General features: G+C 41.6%; 1 protein-coding gene and 1 long non-coding RNA gene across 2 annotated transcripts in view; both read right to left on the bottom strand.

Annotated features, from left to right (window-relative positions):
- LOC143963348 (uncharacterized) overlaps positions 1-4,547 on the bottom strand; it is a 154,274-nt gene extending 149,727 nt beyond the window's left edge. The window contains exon 1 of the long non-coding RNA XR_013270946.1: positions 3,927-4,547. This is a non-coding gene — a long non-coding RNA (uncharacterized LOC143963348). The remainder of the gene's footprint in view (positions 1-3,926) is intronic.
- A 7,565-nt stretch (positions 4,548-12,112) lies between these two features.
- Positions 12,113-15,915, bottom strand: part of COPG2 (coat protein complex I subunit gamma 2) — a 77,398-nt gene continuing 73,595 nt past the window's right edge. Inside the window, exons 23-24 of the mRNA XM_077472178.1 lie at positions 13,248-13,346; positions 12,113-13,026 (exon numbers count right to left, since the gene is read on the bottom strand). Coding sequence (XP_077328304.1) covers positions 12,896-13,026; positions 13,248-13,346 — 230 coding nt within the window. The 3' untranslated portion in view covers positions 12,113-12,895. The remainder of the gene's footprint in view (positions 13,027-13,247; positions 13,347-15,915) is intronic.

Here is a 15,915-nt window from a genome sequence, read left to right as displayed (position 1 = left end):
AAACTGTTGGCAAGAGCTTTACAATCCAAAAAAACAACAATGACTGTCCACTCTCTCTCCGATGCACAGGGACATAAATTGTATTCTACACCAGAAATAGCTAATCAATTCATGTCATATTACTATAAGCTACACAATTTAATCACTACACGCCCATCTTCACAAAAGGAAGAAAGAGCACCGTTGATTGTAAATTTCCTCAAACAATATAGCCCCAATCCCATATCGGAAGACCAATCTCAGGACCTTGACAAACCCCTGGACCAGGAGGAAGCAAAGCTAGCCTTGAACATGCTAATAGTTGGCAAAAGCCCTGGTCCAGACAGATTTACAGTAGGCTATTAGAAATCCTTCAGGGACATCCTGACACCTATATTCTTGTCAACATTCATTACGTTTTCAACAACTACAGACCCATCTCATTATTAAATGTCGACCTCAAATGGTATGCAAAAATCCTAGCCAATAGACTTCTCCCCTGACTACCCCAATTAATAAACCTAGACCAGGTGGCTTTTATTGCTGGAAGAGAGGTGAGGGATAACACCCTCAAAGCCATTAATATCCAACACTGGCTCATGAAAACAAACCGACAGGGATTTTTGCTATCATTGGATGTTCGATAGGGATTTTGACATGTAATCCCAGGCCACTCTATCACATATTGGTCTCCCAGAACGAATGCTCAATTTCGTACTCACATCCCACTGCTAAAGTACAAGTGAACGACCACCTATTGGACGCCTTCTCCATCTCTAATGGAACAAGGCAGGGATGCCCCTTATCCCCTCTCATTTACGTCCTCACATTGGAACCATTGTTAAGATGCATCAGAGAGAACTTGGACATTAAAGGAATTGACATACTGTATGTATCAGCATATAACACACACCTTTTTTCCCTTAAAATCATGGGTGCATGTTATACGCCGATCCTCCACTGATCTGCGCTGTCTGGAGCGCTGCCGACATTTACCGAGCAAATTTACGTCCCAGGACGGGGGCGTTACTGCGAGCGGAGCCGAGTACACTCAGCTTGGCCTATGTGGGTGGCGGCAGGAGCCAAAGATCTCGGCGGCGGTGGTAAATTTAAAACTAAACTATGCTGCAATTTTGGGGAAGGCTGCAGGGGGACAGTACAAGGCTGCATTGATGGGCATTTAAAATGTAATTTTTTTTCCTTAAACTTGCCTCCTAAACTTGGGGTGCATGTTATACGCCGATAAATATGGTACATAACCACTTCTATAAAATAGCGTCATTTGCGGACGATGTCCTCCTGTTCCTTACGGGCCCATTGACAAACGATACCAAACCTCCTCAAAACTCTTGACCATTTTAAAAACTTTTATCCAATCTACAAATAAATTTCGCTAAATCCAATGCTTTAAACATATCTTTTACCAACGATCAATGTGCGCAATGCCAAACACATTTCTCCTTCAAATGGAATAAACATGCAATAACTTTAACTTGGCATCCAATTAACCGCCTCTACTGCTAACTTATACTCAGCGAACTACCAACTCCTCCTTCAATCCTTAACAAAAGACCTAAAAAAAGGGTCGGTGGACTCTTCTGGTTTGGCAAAGCAGCCATAATCAAAATGAACGTCCTACGAGATTATTATATCTCTTCCAAACAGTCCCGATCAAACTCCCCCCAGCCTTTTTCTCCACCTATCGTAAAACATGTACCAAGTTTATTTGGGGTACATTACGCCCAAGACTAAACTATGCGAAACTCACAGCCCTGAAATTAAAGGGGGGGGATAGGCCTACATGACATAAAAAAATAACAAGCATGCCATCTGACAAGAATTATTGATTGGAATATACATTCACACACCAAAGAATGGGTTAAACTGGAAAACTCCTTAGCCTCCATTCCACTTACCCAAACTCCATGGCTGCTAGAAAAACATATTTCAACTGAATATAGATCACATCCACTGATAGGCCCAACGCTTGCCACGTATAAATATGCCTGCTCCAAACAAACTTTCATCATGCACAGGTCTGCTGACCCCCTCTGAAACTGAACCCGGTGTTCACACCAGGAATGAACCCTCCTTTCTGAAGGACATTTGGCCACACACACAAGTATACAAGCCACCCATTTCTTTAATGGTAATAAACCCATTCCCTATTCCGATCTACTAGATGCTATACGGCCAAAGACTTTCCCATATTGGACATACCGGCAAATTAGACATTTCCTCGATACAAAAGCAAAACACTCTGGTATCGCCCTCTTACCCCATTTGAAGAAACATGCCAGAAAAAAAGAACCACAGAGACATCTCATTTCATTAATTTATGCTCTCCTATACTCAGACCAAAATCCCACAAACGACTGGACCAAATCCCAAAGGAATAAAGATCTGTCCACAAATATCACAGATAGACAATGGGAAATGATATACATGATTGCCCACAAGGGCAATTGCTCCCTAAATGTAAACGCACAAGAAAATGCATTCAAAATAATATCGAGATGGTACAAAACACTCCTTAAACTGAATCGAATCTTCCCATCAGTATGCCCGCTTTGCTGGAGATGTGGAAAAGAACCGGGATCTCTACTACACATATGGTGGTCATGTTCTAAAATACAATTGTTTTGGAAAGAAGTACACAAATGTATATGCCGCATTAACACACTTAAAATGGAATATACGCCGGCACAATTTTTGCTCCATCACCCAACATGACAACCCTGCAAGTATTTACGATCCCTACCCATGCACATGATTTCAGCCGCAAATATGTGTAACCCTCGCAAATGGCATTTCCTAGACCCACCAAGTATAAGGGAATAGTTCACTTGAATACAAAAAGACGCAGAAATGGAAGACTTAATACACCAAGCCAGGGATACCCCTTCCAAATTCATCCACTCATGGTCCTGTTGGTTACACTTCACTACAACCGATACTTATCTCCAAATCATTAGGTAACAAAAACCCCAATATTCATGTCACCGTATCCATTAAACTCATAAACCATCTTCGATGACACCTCTCCCACACAATTACACCCTTGCCTGGTTCCTCCCCCAATCCCTACCACAACACAGCTCGTATACGGTCTATTGCTCACTAAGTAGCAGTTAAGGAAATAAGAATTCTCCCGGTTGTGAATACACATTCATGCCAGGTACATAGACTCTTGGTTCATTGCCAATATATATATATATATATATATATACATATACATATACATACACACACACACACACATTACATACCCTGTTTCCCCTAAAATAAGACCTAGCGTGATTGTCGACGATGGCTGCAATATAAGCCCTACCCCCCAAATAAGCCCTAGTTAAAGTCCTTCTATGTCTTATTCTCAGGGTAGGGCTTATTTTTGGGGAAAGAGGATGGGGTTTATTTGGGGGGTAGGGCTTATATTGCAGCCATCACCGGCACTCATGCTAGGTCTTATTTTAGGGGGAAACAGGGTACATACATACAGTTATACACCAGTCAAACCCCCCCCCCCCCCATATATAAAGACATCTGGTGAAACATCAACCTGCTATCAGAAGAATGGAAAGCATCTTAAAGATATTTTTTGCAAACCCCCAACCCGCATCCTTTTCATAGCACCCGCTTTGAAATCTGCTAATAAAGGCTTCTATTTCCAGTATCCCAAGAGACATAAATAACAGTTATCCTGATAATGATAACAGCAACACCAATAGGGGGTTAATATGGCGCACTCTGGGGTTTAGCCAAATATATATAAAAAAAAAAACGGGACTAGATAATAAATATCAGTATTAATCCATAGGATAGTCTTTCTAGAGAAGTACACTAGTGGGCTGCCAGTCTTTAAAGCAAGGAGAGGCTCTAAAATAACAAGATAAAGAGACGGCGCTCTCTAAGTGCAATGATTTATTATGTGGATTAAAAACACTCACATGAAAAAGGTGGTGTACAGGCACATCAATATTGGAAGGTTCATCCGTATATCCCTGTGAAGCACAGACCATGGGAGCTGATGTACAAAAGGTGTGGGCATCCATCCTCTAGCCAGTAGCTGTCAGTGTGGTGTGTTCCATGGCACTTCCGGATGGTTGGTTTCTTTATCTCCTGATAATGATTGCTACCTATGTTTAATAGTTATGATGCGGCTACGCCCACACTGGTTTTATTTAGGTTCATGTTTTTTATGATTCTTCTGAAGGACCTAAAATGGACTTTTCCTGGTAACAATACATAAGAGAAAAGATACCCAATACACCTACTCCAGACAGGCACACAAACACCCTTCACCCAGTCACAGACAGGTCACATTAGGGGTGGCTGGGAGTGGAGGAAGCGATTAAAGGTACACACCATACTATCGCAGAGAGCCTACCAACTACGAACAAATATACTACTACTATCTCTTAAGGACATATGTTACAGACTCCATATTTAGTTCGTAAATAGATAAGTGTTCTAACCTTTGAAAATGAGAACACGCAAACAAAACATAACCTTGAGCGCTAAATGCTGATACCAGGAAAATGTCTCAACACACCACAGCATACACTATTATGTGTTTCATTTGTAACCTATACATTAGAATTAACATGTATTTAGCTGTATTTTATTTTTATTTTTTTGCTTATACTCACTGTAAACTTGCAAAACTTCTTAAAAAAATAAATAAATAAATAAAAATGTCTTCAAAAGACTTACCATGCCTCTTAACCACTTCAGCTCCGGACCAATAAACACCTTAAGGACCAGAGGTCTTTTTCCAATTTCGCACTACTACGCTGCTTTAACTGGTAATTGCGCGGTCATGCAATATTGCACCCAAACGAAATTTGCGTTCTTTTCTTCCCACCAATAGAGCTTCCTTTTGATGGTATTTGATTGCCTCTGCGATTTTTTTTTTTTTTGCGATATAAATGGAAAAAAATATATTTTCTTCTTTTTGTTATAAGAAAAATCGAATAAACTAAATTTTAGTCATACATTGAGGGCAAAATTTATTCAGCCACATGTCTTTAGTAAAAAAAATGTCAATAAGCGTATATTTTTTGGTTTGCGCAAAAGTTATAGCGTCTACAAACTAGAGTACATTTTCTGGAATTTACACAGCTTTTAATTTATGACTGCCTATCTCATTTCTTGAGGTGCTAAAATGGCAGGGCAGTACAACCCCCCCCCCCCCCCAAATGACCCCATTTTGGAAAGTAGACACCCCAAGGAAATTGCTGATGGGTATGTTGAGCCCATTGAATATTTATTTTTTTTGTCCTAAGGGATTGAATAATGACAAAAAAAATAAAAAATTTTACAAAAAGTTGTCACTAAATGATATATTGCTCACACATGCCATGGTTATATGTGGAATTGCACCCCAAAATATATTCCGCTACTTCTCCCGAGTATGGGGATACCACATGTGTGGGACTTTTTGGGAGTCTAGTCGCGCACGGCACCCCGAAAACCAATCACCACCTTCAGGATTTCTAAGGGTGCAAATTTTTGATTTAACTCCTCACTACCTATCACAGTTTCGAAGGCCATAAAATGCCAAAATAGCACAAAACCCCCCAAAATGACCATTTTGGAAAGAAGACACACCAAGCTATTTACTGAGAGGCATGTTGAGTCCATGGAATATTTTATATTTTGCCACAAGTTGCGGGAATATTACAAACTTTTTTTTTTTGCACAAAGTTGTCACTAAATGATATATTGCTCACACATGCTATGGGCATATGTGAAATGACACCCCAAAATACATTCTGCTGCTTCTCCTGAGTACGGGGATACCACATGTGTGGGACTTTTTGGGAGCCTAGCCACGTACGGGACCCCGAAATCCAAGCACCGCCTTCAGGATTTCTAAGGGCATACATTTTTTTATTTTACTCCTCACTACCTATAACAGTTTTGAAGGCCATAAAATGCCAAGATGGCACAAAACCCCCCCAAATGACCCCATTTTGGAAAGTAGACACCCCAAGCTATTTGCTGAGGGCCATGTTGAGACCATTGAATATTTTTTTTTTGTCCCAAGGGATTGAATAATGACAAAAAAGAAAAAAAAAATTTTTTTTTACAAAAAGTTGTCACTAAATGGATATATTGCTCACACATGCCATGGTTATATGTGGAATTGCACCCCAAAATATATTCTGCTACTTCTCCCGAGTATGGGGATACCACATGTGTGGGACTTTTTGGGAGTCTAATCGCGCACGGCACCCCGAAAACCAATCACCACCTTCAGGATTTCTAAGGGTGCAAATTTTTGATTTAACTCCTCACTACCTATCACAGTTTCGAAGGCCATAAAATGCCAAAATAGCACAAAACCCCCCAAAATGACCCCATTTTGGAAAGTAGACACCCCAAGCTATTTACTAAGAGGCATGTTGAGTCCATGGAATATTTTATATTTTGCCAAAAGTTGCGGGAATATTACAAACTTTTTTTTTTTGGCACAAAGTTGTCACTAAATGATATATTGCTCACACATGCTATGGGCAGAAGTCAAATTACACCCCAAAATAAATTCTGCTGCTTCTCCCGAGTACGGGGATACCACATGTGGGGGACTTTTTGGGAGCCTAGCCACGTACGGGACCCCGAAAACCAAGCACTGCCTTCCGGATTTAAATATAAAATGCTACCAAAAAAACTGTTAGCGATCGCAGGGATCAGGCCTGACTCTGCGATCGCTGCAGTTATGTGTTTAGTGTTTTGTAAGTGACAGTGATTGATCGATACTGCACTTGGGTGGGCTGGGCAGAGGGGCAAAACGCAGGTGCTAGCAGGTATCTGGGCTGATCCCGCTAACAATGCGTTTTTTTGGAACCCTGAACTGCTGGGGACGCTAGTATAGATCTGATCAGATCAGATATTGATCTGTTCAGATTCTATACCACTACGGGAGGTGTATGCTTTGCGCGTGGGTGTTAGCGGTACTGGCACTAACCTAGCGCTGCCTGGGGCGACGCAGACCCTGACCCTAAAACCTAATTGATATCACCCGCCGGGTGATCAGGGGGTTAAACCTTTATTGGGTAATAAATGGTGGGTGCCCTGATGCTATAAAAAGCAAACTAACCAGAGTCACCCGTAACACTTATACGGTGATCAGTGGTGAAAGGGTTAACTAGGGGCAATCAGGGGGTTCAAATTTTTATTAGGTAGTATATGGGGGTCCCTGGCGCTATATAAAAACCTGACGGGGAACCTAAATAACTAACTGGCTAACCAGCGTCACCAGTGACACTTATACTGTGATCGCTGGTGAAAGGGTTAACTAGGGGCAATCAGGGGGTTAAAACCATTATTGGGTAGTATATCGGGGTACCTAGCGCTATAAAAACCTGACGGTGAACCTAAAAAAATAACTAGCTACCTAGCGACAGTAGCGACACTGATGCAGCGATCAGAAAAATGATCGCTTAGTGACACTGGCAAAAGGGGTGAAAGGGTTAACTAGGGGCAATCAGGATGTTAAAACCATTATTGGGTAGTATATCGGGGTACCTAGCGCTATAAAAACCTGGCGGTGAACCTAAAAAAATAACTACCTACCTAGCAACAGTAGCGACACTGATGCAGCGATCAGAAAAATGATCGCTTAGTGACAGTGGCAAAAGGGGGTGAAAGGGTTAACTAGGGGCAATCAGGATGTTAAAACCATTATTGGGTAGTATATCGGGGTACCTAGCGATATAAAAACCTGGCGGTGAACCTAAAAAAATAACTAGCTACCTAGCGACAGTAGCGACACTAATGCAGCGATCAGAAAAATTATCGCTTAGTGACAGTGGCAAAAGGGGGTGAAAGGGTTAACTAGGGGCAATCAGGATGTTAAAACCATTATTGGGTAGTATATCGGGGTACCTAGCGATAGAAAAACCTGGCGGTGAACCTAAAAAAATAACTAGCTACCTAGCGACACTGATGCAGCGATCAGAAAAATTATCACTTAGTGACACTGGCAAAAGGGGGTGAAAGGGTTAACTCTAGGGGCAATCAGGGGGTTAAATCTTTATTGGGGGTTGATAGGGGGCTACCCTGGACCTAACACTAACTGTCCTGACAGTTTTTACTTTTACAACTGACACTGAATGCATTGATCAGTAAAGAAATGATCAATGCAATCAGTGACACTGTGACTGGGGGGGGGGAGGGGGGGCGGGGGGGGGTTTGTGTACCTATGTGTACCTACATGTCAGTGTAGTGTTGGTGCACACTTACTATTAGTCTTCTCCTCGTAGTCCGGTCAAAAAGACCGCCCCGAGGAGAATGACATCACTTCCTCCTTCCTGTGTAAACAATACACAGTGAGAGGAAGTTCGTCATTGGCCAGGAGCGATCCAGAGGGGGTGGCCAGAAACCAACGGCCATCCCCTCATCACGGATCGCTGCTAGAGGGAAACGGACCGCCGTATCCAGTGGGAGGGGGTCCGATCGGACCCCCCACCCGCTGAAAGGCAGGCACGTACATCTACGTGCTTGTGCCTGCCTGTGCCATTCTGATGACGTATAATGGCAATACGGCGGTCCTTAAGTGGTTAAAATACCTTGGTATTTAACTCTTTAAAATGTGGTCATTTTGGGGGTGTTTACTATTCTGGTGCTCCAAGGCCTCCAAAAATGTGATGGTAGTCAAATTTAGATGCATAATTTATCTGCCTAGAACTGCCTGAAGGTGCTCCTTGGATTGTGGACCCCTCTATGGGGCTAGGCTGTAAAAAAAAAAAAAAAAAAGTGCAATACATGCGTTAGGAGTAGCAGAATGTATTTAAGGGGGGAAAGGAGGATTCTAAGCATGCCTATACTGTGTGTTTTTAGAAACCTCATAATTGACAACTTTGTGTGTGTAAAAAAAAAAAAAAAAAAAAAATCACAAAATTTTGGGACCGAATGGAATAATTGTCTTTTAGAGTGTGAGGGAGCGCTGGAGATGGAAAGCCCCCAGTTAGAGGAATACCTCCTACCGCTGCCAAGTTTTCTAAGAAAGGCTGTACTGCTAAACCAAAGCAGTACTATATAAATCACACTGATTCCAAAGGGAGGAAGTGTCTACACCATCTAGATAACAATTGTGATTACATGACTGCTGGAGAAGGAAGAATGTGTGACAGAAGAGGGTGAAACCTGCCCTTGTTCTCCCCCAAACATATTTACAGAGTCCTGTAATGAGATATACTTTGAGATATGGAATGAGTTTATGAACCGCTCTGGGGAAGATCAAGAGAAGGTTCTCCTGTACTTGGAGCAGGAAGTGTTTTTACTAGAGGATTGTTAGAGTGTCTGTTATACTCTTAAAAGATGCACCCCCAGAATTGCTTCTCCACCTATCGGCAAATTAAATGCTTGCCTATAAAAGTGAAGGATGCTCAAGTCGGTTTGACAATGTATTTAAATTAAAAGGCTTAATAACATGGTACAGGAAGTAGATCTGTGCAATAATTTACAGTAAGTTTAGCACGAAAGTTGACTCCTCAGAAGCTACTGTGTGGTTTGGTTTTTCCAAGTTGTTGTTACACACTATTGCTCTTTACACTGCTTGTAACACCCTCCAAAGAGTTAAGCAACCAATAGATGATTCAGTTTAAAAGGGATTCTCAACACCAACTGCCATTTTTATTCCTGAATTTTCAAAAACCTTTGGCAAAAAATATTTTCCAAATCATTATGCCATTCAGAAAATACCTTGGGGAGGGTTTGCTTTCCAAAATGGGTTAATTTTGTAGGGGTTTCTACTGTCCTGGTGCTCCAAAGATGTGTTCGGTAGTCAGGAAATTAGATGAGAAATTACCTCTCATGGCTTTTTGGCCTTTATATTCTGCCTAAAGTTCTGCTCTGAAAATTGCTAGGCGTAACATTTGCCTGCCTGCCCTGCCAGTAGTCAGCAAATTGTCTTTTCCAATATGTTCACTGGAACACAAAACCCATACCATGCTTCCTGTGTTATTGACTACAAAAACATATTCTTCAACAAGGCAGTGCTGAACCGGAATCCTGGGCCCTACATTTTTACCAAATTACTCATTATGTAACGCCCTACATTTTTACCATATGCACTTATGTCCCAATGCCCAGTAAATACAGAATTGTTATTCAGGCAAGAAGTACTAAGAACGATTTCAGACAAGACAGTATTTGGATGTTTTTTTTTTTTTTTTTTTTTTTTTTATAACGTACAAATAAGTTAAACAAGTTGTTAAAGGTTTTTCTATATCGTAGCAAAGTCCTAAATCATATGCCTTAGATTAGCAAAAAAAATAAAAAAATCACATCTCTGTTAAGCAGCAGTAAGGCATATCCCTTTGTTTACAGCTTTAAAGGAGTCTGCCCATATCATTACGGTCAAGAAGGGAAAGGGGGAAACATCAAGTCCTTTTCTTTTTGTTGCTATGGTGACAGAAAACAATCAAGACCTAATAAGCTTAAAAAAATAAAAATAAAAAATCACCCGAGTTAAAAAAAAAAAGAAAAAAAAAAAAAAAAAAAAGATTATTCACATAACCCCTTGCAAGCCCAGATCCACTTGTCCAATAGGGCAGTGGTCATCAACCCTGTCCTCAGGGCCCACTAACAGGCCAGGTTTGCACGATAAACTGAAATACATCAAAGGTAATATCATTTTCTGCTCAGTGAGTGCAGTATTCTAGTCTGCATCTCCCCAAGGTAATACATAAAACCGGGCCTGTTAGTGGGCCCTGAGGACAGGGTTGATGACCACTGCTATAGGGGGACAAAGTTTAACATAAGTCACCAGGGGAATTCATAAAGGGTGTCAGACACCTTTTAGAATCCAATCAGGGAGTTTCACCCGATTCTTGTATGCTTCAGAGACCGGTACATGAATCTCTTGATGCCTGGCAATGAGGTTACAATGTCTTATACTAGTGCACTCTTTCCCACCCCAGCCACTGCAACTTTCACTCTAACAGGCGAGTTTTGTAGTAGGTGTGGGTGGAGGCAGAGTAATACCTAAGTGACTAGGTTCCCCATAAGGTCCACCTGGCTGGTGATTGATAGTGCACACAGCAGTGCCAATCAGTCCAATATTGGCTTTTTAATCTGGCCAGTCCCGGGCACTGCCAGACTAAAGTACTGCGGACCTGATGAGGAACTAGTCCCACAGGTTCTGCCCACCCAATGACACAAGTCATTTCCCAAACATGGGCATTGCCATATTTGGGTAATGACATCACTACTATCCCCCTATTGAGTGGGGCCAGGAAAAAAGCCCTATGCAGGAAGCTACATGACAGCTTAACAGCACTGGCATGCCCCACCGTGAGTACTGGCATACTTCTGTACACCAACCTAGAGCTGGTCCTAATTACTGCCAGTTTCCCAATCTGCAACTTGTTGGTGTATGTTGAAGAATCTGTCACTGTCATAGCAACAGGCTGCTAAAATTCTATAGTAAGAATTGAATTTGTCACCAATATTACTGAAACTAGTGCAAATGCTTTCCTGAATTAGTTACAGGTAGTTCTAATGCAAACTACTGCCAGAAAGCAACAGCTGCAGTATTTGTAGCCACTGACTTAAAAAAAAAATTATAATAATTCAGCGGAACTCCGCTTTAAGACTTTATTGAAACCCCCGATCTTTACCGAACACAGTAAACTCAACTCTTTATAGCTAACCTTTGCAACTAAAACTTACCTTCCCTGGACTCTTTTCAATATGTAAGCCCTGTATTGGTATGTGTCCAGCAATAAGTGCCCCTCACATGTGACAATCCACAGGCCTGCCAACTAGCTGTGCACTGCAGTCGGGGAAGAAGGTCACATGCACCCTCATACTCAGAAGTACCTGATATTTTGAAAGACTCAAGCTGCTTATCAAGGTGGTAGGAGAGCACAAGGAAGATATTAGTAGCTGAGATGGCATCCATTAAGAAAACCTGCTACTTTGTCCTGAATGGGCTAAATCACAGGTTTACCTTTATAGGTACTAAATATTATATCAACATCCACACTTACATGCATACTACTCAAACCACCATGCATGCGCTCTTATACATCCAATTACTCCAGCACTCTCCCCCTGCTTATTATAGCCTCTCCTATCTCAGCTATTTTCCACAGAAACTGTAATTTTTCTGCTCATTCATTACTAATCTCATTGCATACTTTTATTTGTAATGCTTTACATGCTGCAGAAAATGTGACAGGCAAAGTTGTGAAAAATAGCTGCCACATTTGTTCTTTATAAATTAAGCCTTAAAACTGTAATTCTGTGCCAACATATAAGAAAAGAGTTGTAATAAAAGTCTGATTTTGCCCACTAAATTCAGTTTTGTTTTTTGTAAAAAACAAACAAAAAAAAAAAAACACATTGAACAAAATCATGCTTTCCTTTCTAGTGATATAAAAAGGCAGGTGTAATATAATCCAGGAACGTCCAACATTTCTATAAGTAGGGGAGAATGATGGAATTAATGTTACACAGCAAAGGGCATGACTGAAGGTAATGGCTGTGATTACTACCTAAAAGATTACTCAACTGTGATCTTCTGAGAGGTCATTACTGTGTTCCATTGTATGTAATCACAGCTATGTAACAAGTTTACTCATGAGGGTAACATGAGGCAGAAAAGAGTCCGGTTTTCTAGAAAAACAAGCACTTTTTCCTAACAATAGTAAACCTCTCCAGGCCCTACCTTAGTAGATACACTGGATAGACAACGTGACAGCTGAATTTTGGAATAATAGAATAACCATGTCAGGATTTCATGTCATATTGTTTCATACTTTTTTTTTCCCCCACCAGCAGTTTATTATTTGTAAGATTTTCAAGCAAAAAAAAAAAGGGGGGGGGGGGGGCAAGGGATTCATTTGGAGATGGGTAAAAGTCCTGAAATGTTTTTGGTCACGAAAATATGTAATCTCCAAGGACTTTAGCCTACAGTGGCTAAGATGACATCAGCTGGCGTCTCATCCGTGCTTCTTACAGTTACTTGCATGGTGACACCATCAGCTAGTGCAAGCTTGGCCCTCACCAACACATCATGGCCTCCTCTATACACCCCTGGAAAGGCAGATAAAACAAAGACAATTTATGATAAGAGCACTGGTTTTAAAATAGCAGTTTACAAAATAAATTATTTAGGATTTATCAAAACTTGTTATTTCATGAATATTATATTGCTTACAATACTAAACAGAATGTTCCATTAGAAAGGGGCAGATACACAAGCAATTGACAGTCTTGGTAATATAAGGAATACAATCAGGGTGATTTTGTCTTACCAGATAGATAAAGCACATGCGAGTTCTTGTTCTCAGGTACCTTGTCAGTCCTCTCACATGGTTGCATTCCCAAGAACTTAATGATATTAGCTACAGCCTCTGATAAAACAAATACAGAAGGGTCAGTGATTCAAAGACAGCCAGACAATTAGCATTTTAGGAGAACAGCAATAGCAGCGACCCCCGCCCGCTCGCACCAAAAGTTTGTGCAGGTTTTTGTAAAAAAAAGTTGAAGTCTGAAGGGGGGTGGCAACATAATAGCTCAGTGGGTGAGCTAGTGTATACCAGGCTATACAGCCAATCCCCTTAGTACAAGACTTCTCACACAAACTAGTACGACAGGGAAGGGATCATAGTTTACTGGTATGCTCTGTGTGATTGACAGACTTGCTCTGCACACATGGGATATACAGAGTTTTACATCATAGCTACATTTAGTTTACTTCCTATTGATATAGCAGCCCTTGTATTCAGCTGTGTGTGCTCTGCCCACATGGGGCCACCTGGTTGCCTGATGTCCGGGAGCTGCAATGCACACCTGGCACCCTCACTACTTTATGCTGGGGGCAGGGGAACGGGCAGGATTGCTTGTTGCGTATTGGCGTCATGCTGGGTGCTGCACGTAGGGCATCACCTTGGCATCATGATGTGTGCGCCTTTCCACTCTCTAGTTGATTTATAGGGGGAGGTTTTAGCACCAAATCGTAGATGCCTCCCCTCCTTTATCATGCCTAATGTGATGCTGAGAGTGACCTGCGGGTGGCTGGATGTCTATAAAGCCCTTCTCACTGCCATAGTGTCCTTACTTGCACTATTGGTCATGCGGATTGGTCATGTCCCTATACATACACATGAGGCAACTATCCTGGCACATATGGGTCTCTCTGCTTTGCACAAACCTTTGGTTGTTTTTTTTCCCATCCACTTTTGGTTCCCTTTTATACATAAGACTGCCTTACAATACCTTACACTATAGTTGCACTTGCTTGGATATGGTCCTACGGTCTTATAGTTCCACCTTTAATGGTGTACTTTTGTCTCTTCCCTCACTCCCCATTTGACACTGGTCTCCACTTGGTTCACATTAGCACTACTCTAATACATGAGACCTATTTATAGCATATCATGTTTTCACAGACTCCTTTGGAGCCTTACCCTACGTTTCTATTTCAACACATGGAGAATCCAATTTCCTGGGGACCTTGTGTTTGGGCGTTCACCCCGTGCGCAGCGTAGCTTCCTCAGCTCCCGGAGAGACAGCCTACTCCAGTGGCTCCTCCTAATTGCAGTATTACATACTCCTGGATCCCAGTCCCACGTAAGTAATCAGGTTATAACATTTTCCTTCTCCTTCCTTTGATGTTGGAGTCCCAATTAGAGGTTATCAGTGTTTATTTCTTGCAGACAAGTGGATGCAGATGAAGTGGTTTGATTAACACGAAACGCATTGATCGTTGACAGGATGCAACCATGTTTTATGCAATCATCATTATATGCATATTTTAAAATCTCTGCTATATTTTATTACTTTCTCACACGCAGTGTATACTCCATACATGTATTGGTGTTTAAAGAGGAAGTAAACCCTGATGGGTTTACTTCCTCTTTTTTTCCCTGCAAAGGTAAAGCATAATGGACTACTATGCATCGCATAGTAGCTCATTATGTGTCACTTACCTGACACAGGAGCCAGCGAAGTCGCCGCTGTCCCCTGTAGTCCGCCGCATCCATCTTGCTGGTGGCGTCTCGCAGCTCCGACGAATGACAGCGGCGAAGCCGCGATGACGTCACTCCCGCGCATGCGCACGGGAGTCGCGTCTCGCAGCTCCGCCGTTGCCATTCGGCGAAGCCGCGATGACGTCACTCCCGCGCATGCGCACGGGAGTCGACAAATTAGGCAAATCCATTCTTGGACTTGCCGCATTTAGTGCGCCTGCGCGCCGCTGTCTACGGCGCATGCGCCGTAGACAGCGGTGCCCATTTTCGGGCAAATATCTCCTAAACCATATAGGTTTAGGAGATATTGCTTGGACCTACAGGTAAGCCTTAATCTAGGCTTACCTGTAGGTCAAAGTGGTTTGAAAGGGTTTACTTCCTCTTTAAATGTACTTTATACTGAATGCGATTTTATACCCTCTTTATGACAATAAAGTTGCTAAGTTACTATACACATTAATTATTTGGTTGTCACTTGCCTCCCACACCTTTTCTATTGTCTCCAGGGAAGGGTTAGAGTTGTTAGACTGCATAACTATTTCTGTGACTTCAATTTGTTTTTTAACCGGTTCCCAACCAGCGCAAGCCGATGTACATCGGCAGAATGGCACAAAAATGAATAAAAATGCCATAAAACTATCCCCTATTTTGTAAACGCTATAACTTTTGCGCAAACCAATCAATAATCGCTTATTGCGATTTTTTTACCAAAAATATGTAGAAGAATACGTATCGGCCTGAACTGAGCAAAAAAAAATGTTTATTTTTATTTTTAGGGGATATTATAACAAAAAGTAAAAAATAATGCGTTTTTTTCAAAATTGTCGCTCTATTTTTGTTTATAGCGCAAAAAATAAAAACTGCAGGGGTGATCAAATACCACCAAAAGAAAGCTCTATTTGTGGGAAAAAAGGGACGTAAATTTTGTTTGGGAGCCACGTCGCATGACCGC

This window comes from Lithobates pipiens, unplaced genomic scaffold, assembly GCF_037356315.1.
Source record: "Lithobates pipiens isolate NorthernLeopardFrog02 unplaced genomic scaffold, aLitPip1_a1.2 Scaffold_8, whole genome shotgun sequence".
NCBI lineage: Eukaryota > Metazoa > Chordata > Amphibia > Anura > Ranidae > Lithobates > Lithobates pipiens.
The sequence above is the reverse complement of the archived record's forward strand: the minus strand, read 5'-3'. Positions and strand labels throughout refer to the sequence as shown.